The sequence below is a fragment of the Lepidochelys kempii genome, chromosome 6 (assembly GCF_965140265.1).
Source record: "Lepidochelys kempii isolate rLepKem1 chromosome 6, rLepKem1.hap2, whole genome shotgun sequence".
NCBI classification, from domain to species: domain Eukaryota; kingdom Metazoa; phylum Chordata; order Testudines; family Cheloniidae; genus Lepidochelys; species Lepidochelys kempii.
The window spans coordinates 10006869-10027384 of record NC_133261.1 but is presented as its reverse complement, the minus strand read 5'-3'; the positions used below and the strand labels follow the sequence as shown (position 1 = coordinate 10027384).

The window sequence follows — 20516 nt, the reverse complement described above, 5'->3', positions numbered from 1 at the left end:
TGTCTTCAAGGAAGCAAGATCAGACTTTAACAATAGAAACAACAGCTCCAGCCCATTTCATCTAACTTCTTCTCCTTTCCCCCCCACAAAAAGGAATGTTGTTACCATCCATAACACCATCCAAAGGACTTCTGAACAGAGTTTCCTCCTCCCCCCTTTTCTAAAAACATTCTACAGCTAAAGGAAAAATGGAATAAGGGATACAGTTGAAACGAAAGCCTTGCTTAATACTTTATATTTCAAATGGCTTAACTGTTTTTTTCTTTTTTTTTCTGTTCTTTTCGTAAAAGGTTAAAAAACTTTTAATGCTGGTTATTGCCATGGCACTTAGCAGGCTGAAGGTTACTGGCCTAGTGGATAAAGGGGAAGCACTAGACATGACATATCTCAGTTTTAATTGGGCTTCTGACACAGTCCCAGATAACATTATCATGTGTAAACGAGTGAAATGTGGTTTGGATGAAATTACTATAAGGTGGATGAAAAAATTATTCAAAGAGTAAAAATTACTCAGAGTAAATGTCAATGGTTTGCTATCAAACTGGGAGGGTGCATCAAGTGGGGTTCTGCAGGGGTCAGTCCTGGGTCCAATACTGTTAAGAAAAGCTTCCTAGCTAGAAGGGTAGTTTAGCTGTGAAATAATCTTCCATGGGAAGCTGTGGAATCCCCATCATCATAGGCTTGTAAGAACAGGTTGGACAAACACCTGTCACGGGTGTTCTAGGAGGTTTATTTGGTCCTTCTTCAGTGCAGGGGACTGGACTGGATGACCCTTTGAGGCCCCTTCCCGCCCTACATGTCTATGATTCTGTGAAATGCAAGTGAGAAATTAAAGCATCCTATGTTATGCTTAGGTAGTTTTATCTTTGGCATGTATAACCTTGCGATTCCAGTTGTGAATGCAAAGTCAGTCTAACCTCCTTACAACTGGAGTATTAATTAGATTCAACAAGGAATTTTGGGGTTATTTACTAGAACTACCCCTTTAAGTTATTGCTTCTGTAAAGTTTAGTTTAAGGTAAAAATCTTCCAGGCAAAAGAAACAGTGAAAAAGCAAGAGCACCAGCTATACTTCTTGGTGCGCAGCTAAGAGCTTATTGTACTCTAAAAGAGGAACTAAGGCCTTGTCTCCACTTAAAACTTATGCCGGCATCAGTATGTCAGTCAGGGCTGAAAAACCATACACCCTCAGCAACATGGCTATGCTGACAAAACCCTCAGTGTGAACACAGCTATGCTGAAAGAAAAATGCTGCTAACGGCATAGCTAATGCTGTTTGGGGAGGTGTTCACTTGCCATCAGAAAAACTTCTGTCAGTGTACATTGTGTCTACACTAGGGGGCCATCCTGGCTCCAGCATAGACTCTGGAGTGTAGACAGCGCTATTTTTCTGACAGTCTCTGTGAGGCTATGGAAGTGAGAGTGACAGACAGCATTGCTTTTAAACTAGTCAGTGCAATCTAAATTTCTCCCTAGCTGAAATGGGAAATTAAAGATTGCCGCCCTCTGGCCAATGTCTTCAGACAAAAGCACCAAGGGAATTCGTAAAGATTTACTCCATACCTTGGTTATGCTAGCATGGTTTGGAAATTACTACTCACTAAGTAAGAGATGGCTTAGCAAACACACACCCTTGTCCAAATGATCGATGTGAAATGTAAAATAAAACATGTCTTGCTTGAGTTTTGAGGGTCAAAACCTTTTAGATCTGAATGTGACAAATACATCCTGTAAGAGGAACAGTTAAATCTGCATATGGGAGAAGTTCAAACAAAAAGGTTTCCATTGAATAAAATTCTGTTAATTCAGACTCATGAGAAAATTGGATACCCCTTTGAGTGATGCCCCTCAAATATAGAGAGATTATGTTACAAGGGAAGCTCTTTGGGAATCGAATGTCATTTTTCTTTCTCTTTGTACAGCAACTAATACAATGGGATCCTGGCCCATGACTAGGACTTTTGGGCTCTAGGGTAATACCAATAAATAATAATAATGTTCATTAAAAAGCAAAAAAATAACTACCTGCAGGAGTGCAATTCTGATCTGATATTCCTAGGTGCCATGACTAGTCCAAGAAAAGGCAGAATTGAGGTAACATCACCTAAGTGTGGAAAGGGTTCACTAGGAAGAATAAAGGCGCACAGGAAGGAAGAAGGCTTGATCTGGGCAGAAGGCTACAAGCAAGAAATACAAAACTGAGGGCTCTGCTCTAGTCATCAATGGGCAGAACCCAACTAATATTGGTGAAAACTGGAAGATGGAAATGTGGGGGGACACAGAGCCCCTTTCATGTGTGTGGCAGGCCCATCAGCTTTCAATAACTCTGTTTAGTAGGGAATCTGAGAGCTACTTGTCACTGCCCCCCAGTAAATACCTTTGTCCCTCACACAGAGCTATAAACAAATATGTTTCCCAGGTCTCCGTTTGTGTGATCGGAAGAGAAGGGATTTCTTAGATGATGGAGCCCCTGTCCAGTGCAAGGTTACAGAGGTTCCACCACCAGGACCACAGCTGAACTGTGACCTCAGAGAGAAGCTGCAGTATTCACGGCAACTAGGTAAGTTGTGTGTGGGGATGCATGTGGTGTTGGGGAGCATGGATAGCACAGTAGGGAGGGGAGTCCCTGAGGCAACCTGTATGAAATCATCAGCACAGCATTTGGTTGTCTAGTGGTGTGTGAAGGGTGTGTGGTTCCCTGTTCCTAGTAGAGTCGTGAGGTCCAGGTGTGTCTGTGTCTGTGTGGATCCCTCTAACGGTATCTTTATCATCCTTTAGACCTACCTGGACCTCATCTTTCTGCTCCTCATGATAAGGGGAATGAAGGAGACCAGGATATAGTGGTCTTGCTCCATAGGTTTGGCTTTACGGTGAGTGGTGAAATGATCTGCACTGTTCTTCCTGCCGGGCTGTGCTGTTTCCTTGTCTGTCCTCGCTCATTCCTCCCACTTCCTCCCGCTCCTCCATCGTTCACCAGCCTTTCCAACTTTCCTTCTTCCCCATCAATAAAATAACCACACCGCTTTTTTGGGAGGTGCCTTGTGCATGTGCAGCTCCTTCCACATCCTGGATAGCTCACTTCATGCCCCTCCAGGTAGCCAGGCTTTGCCCCTGGCTGTTCATTCCGTTACTGAGCGGTGAGGCTATCGCAGGAACAGCATGTGCTGAGTGGGGCTCCCTTGTGGATCCAGGGGCTTGCTTCAGTGGCCTGGGTTGGGACTAAGAGCCCTGTAGGGATGGGGAGCTTTAAGGGCAGGCTGAGTCTGGCATCTCTTGCTGTGTGGAGGAGGTTGGGATAGTGGGAAAATGGGGTTCCTCCCCCCAGAATGCTGCATTGACAGTGATGGCTTTGCCCTTTGCTGCTCAGCTTATGTTTGAGTGGTGAGATTGTGGCCAGAGCAGGCAGGTGCTGAGTGGAGGACACGTGTCATTTCAGATGCCAGTGACGTTTGAGGAGGTGGCCGTGTACTTCTCTGAAGATGAATGGGCTCTTTTGGGTGAAAAGCAGAGGGAACTCTACAGAGATGTCATGCAGGAGAATTACGAGACTCTCCTCTCATTGGGTGAGCAGTTGCTATAATCCCCATAGTGTAGACATGACTTAAATCTTCTATGAGGAACACAGCCCATTTCCCACCAGACAATACGCTTGCCAAAAGATGATACTGAATGTTTGACAACCTATATGGATTATGTCTTTCCTCTTCATTCCAAGATTTTCTTTGCTGTTCTTTGTTGTTAAGTGATCAATGTAGGATTCATACAAGGTTCATGCGCTTGGCAACATTCAGGGCACACCCGGAGTGTTGGTATAGGAGCTGTGCACACACAGCTCTTCTCAAGGGCATGAACCTTGGAATCTCGCCCAGATGACATGAACCGTGGGAAGCCTCCCAGGACTGGGCTCAAGGCCCGAGAGCAAGGAATGCGGTAGATAGAAATTGGTAAATAAGAATGTTAAACAAAGCCAGTGTATTCCTTTTATCTGTTGGAGAATGTAATGCGCAGGGGGAGAGAAAGAATAAAGGGGAAGGTGGAAAGCTGACAGGCAGAAGTCGGTTGGCAGACCAGCTCGCTTGCTTGCTAAAAGCTCTGTGCTGTCTTGTATTTGAACTGCAACAGATCGACAAATACTTGACAAGTTGTGTTGCATGTACCTCTTTCCAATAAGCAGGGTTTCCTGTTGCTAAACCAGATGTGCTGTCCCAGATGGAGCAAGGGGAAGAGCCATTGTTCCCAGATCTCCAGGGCTCTGAGGAAAGGGAGAACCCAAGAGGCACTAGCACTGGTGAGGAATGAGTGACACCAACCGGGAAACCATCTGGGGCTGAGGGAAAAGCTGGGATCCCAGCAAACCCACTAAGGACTGCTCCTGTTCTGTCTTATCTCATCTCACTCCCTATTGTGTCCTGTCCTCAGGGAAGGAGTCACCCCTGGCTCCCACTTGTCCTGCCTGACCCCTGGCAGAAGCCTTTTCCTCCCCCAGCCTTTTTCTTAAGGTTCAGATGGGACTTTGAGCCAAAACTGGCCCCTCCTCATTCCTCTAGGGAAACATTAGGGAAATTTGCTTCCTGTCCGTCAGGTTTTCTGATCAGTGACAAATCCCTTTGCTGCCCCCTCTGCACCCAGCACAGGCAATGAATCACATCTGGATTCTCTCTCTCTCTCCCACCAGGTGCTGGGACGGTGAGTGAGAAGGAGAAAAAAGCCCCAAAAGTAGTATCTACAGGAGCAGAACCACAAAGGTTGTTCTCAGGGAGACTCTGTTGCCTTGAATGGGGAGATGCCAGTGAGAGTCAGGGCAGGACAGGGAGGCACTGGGAAGACCCTCCAGGCAGGAGTAAATCCACTCATAGCAAAAGAAGTTTAGAGAAATCCAAAGACACCAGCACCCACCAGACAGCCTGCACGGGGAAGAGCCCAAACACAGGTACTGAACCTGGTGAAAGTTTCAATAAATGCTCACTCCTCGTTAAGCATTGTCAGCAAACTTGTGCAGAAAAGAGTGCCTACAAGTGTAATGAATGTGTCCAAAGCTTTTCTCAACAACAGTGCCTTCAGATACATCTGAGAATTCATACAGAGGAGAGACCCTATAAATGTAATGAATGCGGGAAAAGCTTCAGACACAAGACAAGCCTTGTTCTTCACCGTTACACAGTTCACAAGTTGGAGAGACCCCGTAAGTGTCCAGTGTGCGGCCAGCTCTTTATCCTGAGAGAGAGATTTATTCAGCATCAGAGAATCCACAACGAAGAGATGCATAGGAGGTTTAATGATGGGATTGTGAGTGAGAACAAGGATGAGCATCCTCAACAGAAAAAGCCAGTGGGAGCGAAGACTCATGAGGCATCTCAGAGATGTGAACTGGCAGATGCTGGTAAGAGTCGGGGCAGGAGAGGACAGCAGCGAGCTTACCCTGCAGGGGGGAAAGACTGTGAATCCGCTGTATGTGAAGGAAGTTCTAAGAAATTGAACCGCACCATTGCCTACCAGGGAACTAAGGTGGGAGCACAGCTGAATACACAAAGTAATAGTAAGAGAAGCTTTAGTAGCTGCACAGCCCCTGACCTGCATCAGAAAATCCACCCAGATGAGAAACGACACAGCTGTGCTGAGTGTGGGAAAAGCTACCGCCGGAACTCACACCTCCGAAGGCATCAAAAAAGCCACACGGGAGAGAAACCTTATGTATGTGCTGACTGTGGGAAGAGCTTTGGACGGAAGTCGATACTCAGTAAACACCTACGGACGCACAAAGAGGAGAAACCCTATAGCTGTGCTGGCTGTGAAAAAAGGTTCAGTGAGAGCTCATACCTTGCTCTGCATCAGAGAATCCACACAGGAGAGAAACCCTATCAGTGTCCTGACTGTGACAAAAGCTTCAGGCTGAAAGGGGACCTTTCCAGTCACTGTAGAACCCACACGGGGGAAAAACCCCATAAATGCACTGAATGTGGGCAAGGCTTTGGGCGGAAATCAACCCTGACTAAGCACCTGAGGATCCATACTGGGGAGAGGCCCTATAAATGTCCTTATTGTGAAAAAAGCTTTCGTCAGAAGTTCACCCTTTCCCAGCATCAGTTAGTGCATCTTGAAGAGAGACCTCACAAATGAACTGAATGTGGGAAAAGCTTTCATCAGAAATTCACCCTTAGCCAGCCACAGTCAGTGCACCAGGGATAGAGACCTCACAAATGTACCGAATGTGGGAAAAGCGTCAATCAAAAACAAAAGCTTGTTATACCCTTGGTAAACCTCCATGTGAAAAAGAAACCCAATAGAGCAAGTGTAACTTCAGATTACATTATCTGTAGCAGCGCAATAGGGACTCCACATGTGATATAAAACAGTGGTGTGGTACTTTCTTTGCTTGGAGAGCGGCACTTAAGTACAAGATGTAAGAAGGATGGGCGAGAAGTATTGGCTTATTTATGATGACAGATATGAGATTCAGATGGGGAAAGGAGCTGGTGAAGGTAGGAACAGATCCTTTGGCGGGGTGTGGGGGTTAGTTGGAATTGCAAGGTAATGGAGTTGAATCTTGTGGGAGGACTGATCATAAGGGCACAGTGGCAGGAACCAAGAGCAGAGAGTGGCTGGTAACGGAGATACGGATCATTTAAAAACTGGGATGTTGCACAAGGAGGAATACTTGTACACGCGTGTGTGCGCATTTGTGTATCTTTTAGGGCTTGTCTATATGAGGAGTTCTACCAGTATAATTATGCCACTCTGGTTATACTGGTACAATTTCCCATGTGGACACTTTTATTCTGGAATAAGTATATCCATATGGGGAGTGAGAGATATATAATTACAGTTGTATATGGCCTGTAAAATTCCCCATGCAGACAAACCGTTAATGAGGGAAGATTAAAGGTGACTGCTGAGCAGAAGTAAGTCAGTCATGCTCCACCCCCACAGCAGCCTACCATGCCACTGTGGGTCTGTCTACACAGCAAGTAGCAGTAAGTGTCAGAACCTAGGTCAATGGACTCGGGCTCACTCTACAGCTTTAACAATAGCTGTGAGATGTTTTAGCTCGGGCTGGAGCTTGGGCTCCGTGGGTCTCAGCGCCCGGGTTGACACACTTGGGCTTGAGGAGCTCACGCTATGGTGCTAAAAATAGCGGCGAGACCTGGCTAATCAGCCTAGGGTCCCAGCCCAAGCTGCAATGTCTACACAGCTCTTTTTAGCACAGTAATTCAAGGTCAAGTCTGTTGACCCACACTCTGAGACTTGCTGCTGCTGGCTGCTCCTCACTGTGTAGACATACCCTAGCTGGCTAGTAGCACTATTGGCTAAAAATAAACTCCCTTTCACAAAACATATGGTTAATAATAACAACAGGATTCCAGGGGGAGCCAACAGGGGAGGTATGCTGCCTGAGCTCCAAGCTTCTTGCTCCTTGTTATACCCCACAGAATGTGTTCAAAATAATAGAAATCCTACTATAAATGTAGTTAATTTAGGTTGATATCAATGCACCATCTGCTAAGGGATCCCTGGATAAGAGTTTGGACCTCTCCTCTTCTCCAGTAATGGAGCAGGCCTGCAAAAAGTAAAAGCTATCTGAGAGCCCATGTCAGGCAGAGATGGAGATGCAGGAAGAAGCTCCAGATAGAATCCTGAGCAAACCTTGCAGGTGCTTCAGTAGATCTCTGAAGAACAACGTCAGCTGATATTGCTGATGTGAAAAAGACCACTGCAGCTCATCAAACAAGCCTATGAAGGCTCTCAAGGAGAGTGGGGCAAGTTGAGGCCCATGTGTCTGCACTGGAAGACTCTGTAACAGCCAGTAACTCCTCCTCAAATCAGCAAATGCAGAGAATTAGAGCCCTACAGGAGAGAGTCAACTATCAGGAGGCAGATCAAGATATAATAATTTGCATTTGGTTGCCTTTCTGGAGGGCTTTAAAAAAGGTAAGTCTAGAAATTCCTAAATAAGGCTACCCCAGAATTCTTAAAACCCCCTTTGGGAACTGATTTTGAAATTGAGAGGGAGCACCGTTCCGTTGTTAGCCCCGAAGCCCCCAGCAGATGTGAGACCAAGACCTTTCCTCATTTTTTAATGATGAAGTTTTTAAAATGTGGCACCAGACAGTTATCCTGCATAAGGCTTGGGAATTGAAATGGGGCAGCAAGAGCATCATGGTGTTCTGTCTACACTCAGCAGGTGGCAGGGGGAAGGGCCCAGTTCAATAAGGCCATGAACAAGCATACAAGGCCGATGACATACTACATTTAATTTCCGGCCAGATTTCAGACTAAGACTGAAGGATAATGCCACAGTTTTGGCACAGCAACAGAAGCTAAGAAATGTATGGATTCTCTGTGAGGGACTCTCTTCTGATCAGCACCCCAGAGACTGATCCTCTCTTTTACACTTCAAGGCATAGACTAGTCCTTATTCTGCTCCACCCCCAATGTCTGTATTTAAGATAGAAGGAAGGTATTCTTTGCTTGGTCTGTTTTACTGGAAACAATTTTTGAGGCTGCTTTTTTCTTTAAGACTTCTGCCTCCCCCACTGAGTATATAAGAAGTCGGGGTCTATAAAACTGTACCTGGAATTACCAATGCCAGTGGTATGTGATTATCCAGATCCACAGTGAAACCAATGACCCCATCTGCTAGGAAGGACTATGAAGGTGAAACATTTACTTGATGCATAATAATTTATACCTCCCTTGGACTGGGACTGAATCTTATGATAGTGAGCATCTGTGTAATGTGGACAGTACATGCTGGTTCATGCTGCTTGCTTTTGCTTAACAGTTACCCTGTGAGACATGAGAAGGGAATTGCAGCTCTCTGTACGGCAATTTGCTGAATCCTTCTTTCTCACTGAAACACGCCCTTCCCCAATCTGGATCTGTATAAATGGCCTCACTCTCCTCTGCAGATTTATTTCCCTCTCCTATGCCCCCTACCCCATTTTGTAAATTATTGTTAGCTGGCCTCACCTCTTGATTTTCCATCCCTTTTGCCATATCACCTCAATTTAGGTTATTGTTGATTGTTAATGATTCAAGTTACATCTATTGTGTTTATACTCTGAGCCCTGGTCTACACTAGGAGTTGAGGTCGAATTTAGCAGCGTTAAATCGATATAACCCTGCACCCGTCCACATGACGAAGCCCTTTTTTTCGACTTAAAGGGCTCTTAAAATCTATTTCCTTACTCCACACCCAACAAGGGGATTAGCACTTAAATCGGCCTTGCCGGGTCGAATTTGAGGTATTGTGGATGCAATTAGATGGTATTGGCCTCCAGGAGCTATCCCAGAGTGCTCTATTGTGACCACTCTGGCCAGCACTCTCAACTCAGATACACTGGCCAGGTAGACAGGAAAAGGCCTGCGAACTTTTGAATTTCAATTTCCTGTTTGCATGGTCACCTGCAGCTTACCACGCTGGCCAGAGCTCATCAGCAGAGGTGACCATGCAGAGCTCATTGGCAGAGGTGACCATGATGGAGTCCCAGAATCGCAAAAGAGCTCCAGCATGAACCGAACGGGAGGTACGGGATCTGATTGCTGTATGGGGAGAAGAATCCGTGCTATCAGAACTCCGTTCCAGTTTTCGAAATGCCAGAACATTTGTCAAAATCTCCCAGGGAATGAAGGACAGAGGCCATAACAGGGACCCAAAGCAATGCCGCGTGAAACTTAAGGAGCTGAGGCAAGCCTACCAGAAAACCAGAGAGGCAAATGGCCGCTCCGGGTCAGAGCCCCAAACATGCCGCTTTATGATGAGCTGCGTGCCATTTTAGGGGGTTCAGCCACCACTACCCCAGCCGTGTTGTTTGACTCCTTCAATGGAGATGGAGGCAACACAGAAGCAGGCTTTGGGGATAAGGAAGATGATGATGATGAAGTTGTAGATAGCTCACAGCAAGCAAGCGGAGAAACCGGTTTTCCCGACAGCCAGGAACTGTTTCTCACCCAGGACCTGGAGCCAGTACCCCCCGAACCCACCCAAGGCTGCCTCCCGGACCCGCCAGGCGGAGAAGGGACCTCTGGTGAGTGTACCTTTTAAAATACTATACGTGGTTTAAAAGCACGCATGTTTAATGATTAATTTGCCCTGGCATTTCCGGCTCTCCTGGATGTACTCCCAAAGCCTTTGCAAAAGTTTCTGGGGAGGGCAGCCTTATTCCACCCACCATGGTAGGACACTTTACCACACCAGGCCAGTAGCACGTACTTGGGAATCATTGTAGAACAAAGCATTGCAGTGTATGTTTGCTGGCGTTCAAACAACATTCGTTCTTTATCTCTCTGTGTTATCCTCAGGAGAGTGATATCATTCATAGTCACCTGGTTGAAATAGGGTGCTTTTCTTAAGGGAACATTCAGAGGTGCCTGTTTCTCCTGGGCTGTTTGCCTATGGCTGAACAGAAATATTCCCCACTGTTAGCCACGGGGAGGGGGGAGGGGCTAGTCACGTGGTGGGGGAAGGCAAAATGCGACCTTGGAACGAAAGCACATGTGCTGTGTATGTAATGTTAACAGCAAGGTTTACCCTGAAAGAGCATACCCATTGTTCTATAAAATGTGTCTTTTTAAATACCACTGTCTCTTTTTTTTTTCCTCCACCAGCTGCATGTTTCAAGGATCACAGGATCTTCTCCTTCCCAGAGGCTAGTGAAGGTTAGACGGCGAAAGAAACGCACTCATGATGAAATGTTCTCTGAGCTCATGCTGTCCTCCCACACTGACAGAGCACAGACGAATGCGTGGAGGCAGACAATGTCAGAGTGCAGGAAAGCACAAAATGACCGGGAGGAGAGGTGGCGGGCTGAAGAGAGTAAGTGGAGGGCTAAAGAGAGGGCTGAAGCTGAAAGGTGGCGGCAGCATGATGAGAGGAGGCAGGATTCAATGCTGAGGCTGCTGGAGGATCAAACCAATATGCTCCAGCGTATGGTTGAGCTGCAGGAAAGGCAGCAGGAGCACAGGCCGCCGCTACAGCCCCTGTGTAACCAACCGCCCTCCTCCCCAAGTTCCATAGCCTCCTCACCCAGACGCCCAAGAACGTGGTGTGGGGGCCTCTGGCCACCCGATCACTCCACCCCAGAGGATTGCCCAAGCAAGCAACAGAAGGCTAGCATTCAATAAGTTTTAAAGTTTTAAACTTTTAAAGTGCTGTGTGGCCTTGTCCTTCCCTCCTCCACCACCCCTCCTGGGCTACCTTGGTAGTTATCCCCCTGTTTCTGTGATGAATGAATAAAGAATGCATGAATGTGAAGCAACAATGACTTTATTGCCTCTGCAAGTGGTGATCGAAGGGAGGAGGGGAGGGTGGTCAGCTTACAGAGAAGTAGAGTGAACCAAGGGGCGGAGGGTTTCATCAAGGAGAAACAAACAGAATTTTCACACCGTAGCCTGGCCAGTCATGAAACTGGTTTTCAAAGCTTCTCTGATGCGCACCGCACCTCCTGTGCTCTTCTAACCGCCCTGGTGCCTGGCTGTGCGAAACCAGCAGCCAGGCGATTTGCCTCAACCTCCCACCCCACCATAAACGTCTCCCCCTTACTCTCACAGATATTGTGGAGCCCACAGCAAGCAGTAATAACAGTGGGAATATTGGTTTTGCTGAGGTCTAAGCAAGTCAGTAAACTGCACCAGCGCGCCTTTAAACGTCCAAATGCACATTCTACCACCATTCTGCACTTGCTTAGCCTGTAGTTGAACAGCTCCTGACTACTGTCCAGGCTGCCTGTGTATGGCTTCATGAGCCATGGCATCAAGGGGTAGGCTGGGTCCCCAAGGATAACTATAGGCATTTCAACATCCCCAAACGGTTATTTTCTGGTCTGGGAAGAAAGTCCCTTCCTGCAGCTTTTGAAACAGACCAGAGTTCCTGAAGATGCGAGCGTCATGTACCTTTCCCGGCCATCCCACGTTGATGTTGGTGAAACGTCCCTTGTGACCCACCAGAGCTTGCAGCACTATTGAAAAGTACCCCTTGCGGTTTATGTACTCGCCGGCTTGGTGCTCCGGTGCCAAGATAGGGATATGGGTTCCGTCTATGGCCCCACCACAGTTAGGGAATCCCATTGCAGCAAAGCCATCCACTATGACCTGCACATTTCCCAGGGTCACTACCCTTGATATCAGCAGATCTTTGATTGCGTTGGCTACTTGCATCACAGCAGCCCCCACAGTAGATTTGCCCACTCCAAATTGATTCCCAACTGACCGGTAGCTGTCTGGCGTTGCAAGCTTCCACAGGGCTATTGCCACTCGCTTCTCAATTGTGAGGGCTGCTCTCATCTTGGTATTCTTGTGCCTCAGGGCAGGGGAAAGCAAGTCACAAAGTTCCATGAAAGTGCCCTTATGCATGCAAAAGTTTCGCAACCACTTGGAATTGTCCCAGACCTGCAGCACTATGCGGTCTCACCAGTCTGTGCTTGTTTCCCGAGCCCAGAATTGGCATTCCACAGCATGAACCTGCCCCATTAGCAGCATGATGCCCACATTGCCAGGGCCCGTGCTTTGAGAGAAGTCTGTGTCCATGTCCTCATCACTCACGTCACCGCACTGACATCGCCTACTCGCCCGGTATCGCTTTGCCAGGTTCTGGTGCTGCATATACTGCTGGATAATGCGCATGGTGTTTAATGTGCTCCTAATTGCCCAAGTGATCTGAGCGGGCTCCATGCTTGCCGTGGTATGGCGTCCGCTCAGAAAAAAGGCGCGGAATGATTGTCTGCCATTGCCCTGATGAGGGAGGGGCGACTGACGACATGGCTTACAGGGAATTAAAATCAACAAAGGGGGTGGCTTTGCGAGAAACTGAATGGCCCCCTCAAGGATAGAACTCAAAACCTCAAGGATAGAACTCAAAACTGAGTTTAGCAGGCTGCTGATTTCACAGAGGGAGGGAGGGAGGAGAAAATGAATATAAAACAAATCTGGTCTATTTCTTGTTTTGAGCCACTTCATCTATCTTTATACATCTTGCTGGTAGCAGACTGTGCAGTACGACCGCTAGCCATCATCATCTCCTGTGTGCTCAGCAGAAGACGGTGCAGTATGACTACTAGCCATCATCTTCTGCTAGCTGGAGGTTAAAAGACAGTGCACTGCCGGTCAGACTCAATCGCCACGAGACGAAACTTAAAAGAGAAATGACCTGGCTGAGTCACTCCCATGTTTGCCCAGGCACCCAGTTAAAAGAGCACCCAGGACTATGTCGATGATGGCTACTAGTCATACTGCACTGTCTGCTGCCAAAAGGCAATTAACTGCTGCTGTGTAGCAATGCAGTACCACATCTGCCAGCACCCAGGAGACATACGGTGACGGTTAGCTGAGCGGGCTCCATGCTTGCTGTGGTATGGCATCTGCACAGGTAACTCAAGAAAAAAGGTGCAAAGTGATTGTCTGCCCTTGGTTTCATGGAGGGAGGGAGGGAACGGGGGCCTGACGATATGTACCCAGAACCACCCGCAACAATGTTTTAGCCCCATCAGGCACTGGGATTTCTACCCAGAATTCGAATGGGCGGCGGAGACTGCGGGCACTGTGGGATAGCCGCCCACAGTGCAACGCTCTGGAAGTTGACGGTTGCCTCAGTACTGTGGACACACTCTGCCGACAACATGCAGTTAGAGCATTTGTGTGAGGACACACACAATCAACTGTATAAAAACACTTTCTACAAAACCGACTTCTATAAATTCGATTTAATTTCGTAGTGTAAACATACCCTGATAGTTATTGGCGATAATGATGAAGAAACATGGCCTTGCTACATGTTAGGTTCCTTTTCCCTCCCCTCTTCTGTGGATGTGTGGATCATTAGAGGACTGCCAATCTTTGCCGTGTATGTAGGATGTAATACCTCACTTAATGTGGTAACCCTACTAACTGTTAAGGTGAAATAGTATATATTATATCAATCTCAATTTGTTACATATGCTGTTTAAATGTTAATGAGCACCTATATAGGTTATGTTATAATAAATTGGGTGTGGGCATGGGGGAAGTAGGGGAGGGTTTTTTTCTTCCTCCTCCTCAAATGGCTCTTCCCATGGTACATGTGACACAGAGGCATTGGTGCCAACTCGTAAAAGGGTCACTGTTCTTTACAAGCAATTCCTGTCTCAACAAACCTGACAAACTCCCTGCACCTAATACACCACTTTCATGGTATTTATCTATGAAGGGTAGCATGTGAGGTCTCTACTGAAAGCTTGTAACTTATTGGTACTCATAGTCATTGTGAGGTGTGGATATGGGTAATTTTTAAGAAATAGTGTAACTATATTGAAAATTATGCCCTTCTGGTCTTGGAGTGAAAGTGAGTCACCAGGGAATAACATGTCTCAATGGAGGCCCACTGAAATGGGAGGGAGTTGCCACCCCTCCCTGGTTAGCTGATTATGTAATATAGTGCTCAGTTGTCTACCATTCTACCAACCCAGAAAAGTCTATGGAAAACCATCAAACTATAAACATTGAAACCATATGGAAATGAAAAGGAACTCTATGACAGTGAGGGGATCACACTGTTTGTGAATGAAAATGCTACAGTGACACAGCTGCACTTCTGTGTAGACACTACCTGCACTGACGGGAGGAGTTCTCCCATCAGCATAGGTAATCCACCTCCCCGAGAGGCAGTAGCTAGGTCGACAGTAGAATTCCATAGCGCTGCCTACACCAGGGCTTGATTGGCTTAACTAGACTGCTCAGCGGTGTGGATTTTTTCATACCCCTCAGCAATATGCTTGAGCCGACTTAATTTTGTAACATAGACCAGGCCTGATTCAGTATATCACAGGGTGGAGAAAGATAGCCTGGATCCATTCATTGAGGAGATACCTTGATGAGCAGGGTACTTTGTGAAAGACTGGGTCCTAGCTCCTAACTTTGGGGTGAGAATCTATTTTATTACATAGGAAAGGTAACTATTAATAAGGGTAGGTCCTAGTTCACATTTTGTGATTTTGCTTTGGATGTAACCATTTGATGCCATCACTTACGCTTGTTTCTCTTTGAATCTCTATTCTTTCTTAAAATAAAATTCCTTTTGTTTTACTATGCTGGAACTCAACAGCTGTGAACTCAACAGCTGTGTGTGGTACAAGACCAGTGGTCCAAGGTGCAACTGATAAACTGGGGTACACTGTTCCCTTGGGAATGGAGGTATCCAGTGATCATAAGAACAAATGAACATAAGAATGGCCTACTGCATCAGACCAATGGTCCACTGTGACAGCCTGTACCCCATGTTCACCTCTTTTATGTGGTTATGATACATTGTGTACAAAGCATGCCTTGTGAGGTATTATTTGAAAACTCACAATTTACTGAATATTATTATCATGTTGAAATGTGTGTAACAACACTACATGTAAATTTACAAGATTTTGCTATATTTTTTAATGAAATATGTTGTAATTTTGGGTAAAACCCACAAACTAATTTCCCAGAGACAAAGACACACTGGTACACCAGCAGAATGCTAAAGAGTCATTACCTGTTTAACCAGACATTCATCAGCGTGGGGGGCGGGGGGGGGAGATAAAAACAAAGTATTTACAATTCATCTGAAGGACAATTTGTAGCTCGCATATGCAACAGACCTACCCCATGACCCAGCAAGGATTTTTCCAGTACAAAGGGTTGGAGTATAAGAAGGAGGAAAAAAGGCCTCGGGCCACCTCTCCTCTCCACCTCCCTTCTCTCTACTTGAGATTAATGAATATCTTAAAGACACTGAAGCAAGGAGAGATGTCCCAGGCTAACAGGAAATCCAGCCTGTGAAGTGAGAGCTGTGAATTCTGAACTGCCTGAAGCATCTGCTGTGGTGAGAAAGATGTTTGCTTCAAATCTCATTTAGCTTGGTAAAGTTTAGGAATAGTTTGTGGTTTTATTTTATTTGTTTTGTGACCAATTCTAACCTTTATGCTTTATCACTTAAAATCTATCTTTCTCCAGTTAATAAACTTGTTTTATTGTTTTATCTAAACCAGTGTGTTTGATTGAAGTGTTTGGGAAACCTCTACTTGAGATAACAAAGGCTGGTGCATAAACATTACCTATTGTTGGAATATCAGGCTATCTATGAGCTTATACTGTCCAGGGGGTCTACTGAGCAGTATAAGACACTCATTTCTGGGGAGCCAAGGTTGGGGCTGGGGATATTCAGGTGTCTCCATGTATATAATTAGTGGGTGTCTGGGCATAGCATTCATGGATTCAGGTGGGAGTGATTTTATATGCTAGTGGCTGTGTGAGCAGAGCCTGGAGGGGTTGCTGTTCTCCAGCAAAGCAGTGTAAAAGGCATCTCAGATTGCAGAGTTAAGGGGACCCAGCAGTCCAGATTGTACCTTGGGGAATGTCTAATCCATCTAGCCCAGAATCCTGTCTTCCAACAGTGGCTGGTGCCAGATACTTCAGAGAGAATCAACAGAACAGGGCAATTTATCAAGTGATCCATCCTCTAGTGTCAAGGCCTAGCTTCTGGCAGTCAGAGATTCAGGGACATCCAGAACAGGGGATTGCATCCCTGACCATGTTGGCTAATAGCCACTGATGGACCTTGAAGTTTATCTTCCATTTTCTTGCACAATTATCCAGTTTTATGAGATTCCTTTGTAAATCTTCACAGTCAGCGTGGACTTTACTATCTTGAGTAACTTAGTATCATCTGCAAACTTTGCCACCTCACTGTTTACCTTGTTTTCCAGATCATTTATGAAAATGTTGAATAGCACTGGTATATATCTTTGGGGGAACCTCACTATTAACAACTCTCAATTGTAAAAACTGACCATTTATTCCTATCTTTTAACCAGTTACTAATCTGTGAGAGGACCTTCCCTCTTATCCAATGACTGCATACTTTGCTGAAGAGCCTTTGGTGAGGGACCTTGCAAGAGATGTTAAGAGTAACAAGAAGGGTTTCTTCAGGTATGTTAGCAACAAGAAGAAAGTCAAGGAAAGTGTGGGCCCCTTACTGAATGAGGGAAGCAACCTAGTGACAGAGGATGTGGAAAAAGCTAATGTACTCAATGCTTTTTTTGCCTCTGTTTTCACAAACAAGGTCAGCTCCCAGACTACTGCACTGGGCAGCACAGCATGGGGAGAAGGTGACCAGCCCTCTGTGGAGAAAGAAGTGGTTCGGGATTATTTAGAAAAGCTGGACGAGCACAAGTCCATGGGGCCGGATGCGTGGCATCCGAGAGTGCTAAAGGAGTTGGTGGATGTGATTGCAGAGCCATTGGCCATTATCTTTGAAAACTCATGGCGATTGCGGGAGGTCCCAGATGACTGGAAAAAGGCTAATGTAGTGCCCATCTTTAAAAAAGGGAAGAAGGAGGATCCAGGGAACTACAGGCCAGTCAGCCTCACCTCAGTCCCTGGAAAAATCATGGAGGAGGTCCTCAAGGAATCAATTCTGAAGCACTTAGAGGAGAGGAAAGTGATCAGGAACAGTCAGCATGGATTCACCAAGGGCAAGTCATGTTTGACTAATCTAATTGCCTTCTATGATGAGATAACTGGCTCTGTGGATGAGGGGAAAACAGTGCACGTGTTCAGTTCCTTGACTTTAGCAAAGCTTTTGACATGGTCTCCCACAGTATTCTTGCCAGCAAGTTAAAGAAGTATGGGCTGGATGAATGGACTATAAGGTGGATAGAAAGCTGGCTAGATTGTCGGTCTCAACGGGTAGTGATCAATGGCTCCATGTCTAGTTGGCAGCCGGTATCAAGTGGAGTGCCCCAGGGGTCGGTCCTGGGGCTGGTTTTGTTCAATATCTTCATAAATGATCTGGAGGATGGTGTGGATTGCACCCTCAGCAAGTTTGCAGATGACACTAAACTGGGAGGAGTCGTAGATACGCTGGAGGGTAGGGATAGGATACAGAGGGACCTAGACAAATTGGAGGATTGGGCCAAAAGAAATCTGATGAGGTTCAATAAGGATAAGTGCAGGGTCCTGCACTTAGGATGGAAGAATCCAATGCACTGCTACAGACTAGGGACCGAATGGCTCGGCAGCAGTTCTGCAGAAAAGGACCTAGGGGTTACAGTGGACGAGAAGTTGGATATGAGTCAACAGTGTGCCCTTGTTGCCAAGAAGGCCAATGGCATTTTGGGATGTATAAGTAGGGGCATTGCCAGCAGATCGAGGGACGTGATCGTTCCCCTCTATTCGACATTGGTGAGGCCTCATCTGGAGTACTGTGTCCAGTTTTGGGCCCCACACTACAAGAAGGATGTGGAAAAAATTGGAAAGAGTCCAGCGGAGGGCAGCAAAAATGATTAGGGGACTGGAACACATGACTTATGAGGAGAGGCTGAGGGAACTGGGGATGTTTAGTCTACGGAAGAGAAGAATGAGGGGGATTTGATAGCTGCTTTCAACTACCTGAAAGGGGGTTCCAAAGAGGATGGCTCTAGACTGTTCTCAGTGATAGCAAATGACAGAACAAGGAGTAATGTCTCAAGTTGCAGTGGGGGAGATTTAGGTTGGATATTAGGAAAAACTTTTTCACTAGGAGGGTGGTGAAACACTGGAATGCGTTACCTAGGGAGGTGGTGGAATCTCCTTCCCTAGAAGTTTTTAAGGTCAGGCTTGACAAAGCCCTGCCTGGGATGATTTAGTCGGGGATCGGTCCTGCTTTGAGCAGGGGGTTGGACTAGATGACCTCCTGAGGTCCCTTCCAACCCTGATATTCTAGGATTCTATGATTCTTGCCAAAGGCTTTCTGAAAGTCCAAGTAAATTCTATCAACTGGATCACCTTTGTTCACATGCTTGTTGACACCCTCAGAGAATTCTAGTAGATTGGTGAGACTTGATTTCCCTTTTCAAAAGCTGTGATGACTCTTCCCCAACATATCGTGTTCATCCATGTGTCTGATCATTCTGTTCTTTACTATCGTTTCAGTCAAATTGCCTGGTACTGAAGTTAGGCTTATGGGCCTGTAAGTGCCAGGATCGCCTCTGGAACCATTTTAAAAAATTGGCTTTAAATGAGCTATCTGCCAGTCATGTTGTACAGAGACTGATTTAACTGATAGGTTCCATACCACAGTTAATAGTTCTGCAGTTTCACATCTGAAGTCCTTCAGAACTCTTGGGTGAATGCCATCTGGTCCTGGTGACTTCTTATTGATTTGTTGCACAACCACCTATATAGACACCTCAATCTTGGACAGTTCCTCAGATTTGTCACCTAAAAAGAATGGCTCAGGTGTGGGAATCTCCCTAACATCCTCTGCAATGAAGACTGATGCAAAAAATTCATTTAGCTTCTTCTCAGTGACCTGGTCTTCCTTGAGTGCTCCTTTAGCACCTCGATTGTCCAGTGACCTCACTGATTGTTTGGCAGGCTTCCAGCTTCTGATGTACTTTTAAAAAATGCTGTAATTTTTTTGTGTCATTTGCTAGTTCCTCTTCATTTTTGGCCTGCCTAATTATACTTTTACACTTGGCTTGCAATGCTCCTTTACATTTTCCTCAGTAGGATGTGACTTCCAATTTTTAAAAGATGTCTTCCTTTGTCTCTGCCTCTTTTACTCTGTTGTTTAGTCCTGGTGGCACTTTTTTGGTCCTTGTCACAGAGGAAGAGTGTCCCATCCCCTTTTGGGGCAGGGTGAGGGTTATTTCCCCGTGGCTGAGTCTGTGAGACCGCCCTTTGTCTCTGGCTAGCGTGGCCTAGGGGCAAAAGTCAATATAGCTGCCTTCTCTCAGGTCTGTGTTGCCCAATGGCCTGAATCAACTGAGGTTTCCCTCTCCCTCAGGCCTGCTTGGCCTACTGACCAGAGTCAATATAACTGCCCTCTCCCCCATGGCTGTGTGGCCTAATGGCCAGAGTCAATATGGCTGTCCTCTCCTTCAGGGCTGCGTAGCCCAATGGCTCAAGTCAGTAGGGCTGCCCTCTTCAGCAGGGCCATGTGGCCTAATGGCCTGAGTCAATATGGCTGCATGGTCTAGTGGCCAGTCGGGGAAGCGGGCTGCCACTTATGGGTGGGTGGCGGCCGGGATAGGGGGACCCGGGCCCTCCCTGCTCCAGCAGTCCCAGCTCAGGGCCCTGGCAGTGGCAAGTGTGCTTACCACTGGGTCAGCAGGGCGTCCGTCTGAAACATGGTGACACCGCCCCTGCACAATGACTAATCCCCCTGAGCCACTTCCTACCCTGTCCCTGGTGCGGTGGTCTGGGTGTCGCCAGGGTCTCTGGGCCCCTCAGCCTGTGCAACTCTCAGCAGCTCTGTCTCTTCTTGGGCATCTGCAGGAGCTTGGGCATTCATCACCACCTGCAGCCTCAGCAGTTCCTGGGCGGAGTCTGCAACATGCATCCTCCTTCCTTGGCGGTCAGCCCTGAATGAGCTGGGCTGCTCCCTTTTATGCCTGGTCTAGCTGGAGCATGCCCAGCAGGGCCAAAAGAGCATGGCCTCCTCGGCCCAAAGGGTGGAGTTAACCCTTGCAGTACCAGTGCGGGGCAAGCGTACCCCATCACAGTCCTCTTACCTTTTTTTCTTTTTATTTGGG

At 46.7% G+C, this 20516-nt stretch overlaps 1 protein-coding gene across 1 annotated transcript in view; it reads left to right on the top strand.

The window, feature by feature from the left end:
• The window catches only part of LOC140912953 (uncharacterized), a 46524-nt gene extending 34450 nt beyond the window's left edge, over window positions 1-12074 (top strand). The window contains 7 exon segments of the mRNA XM_073348423.1: window positions 2306-2501; window positions 2504-2560; window positions 2779-2870; window positions 3437-3563; window positions 4175-4288; window positions 4676-10025; window positions 10606-12074. Coding sequence (XP_073204524.1) covers window positions 2306-2501; window positions 2504-2560; window positions 2779-2870; window positions 3437-3563; window positions 4175-4288; window positions 4676-6348 — 2259 coding nt within the window. The 3' untranslated portion in view covers window positions 6349-10025; window positions 10606-12074.
• The last annotated feature ends 8442 nt before the right edge of the window (window positions 12075-20516 follow it).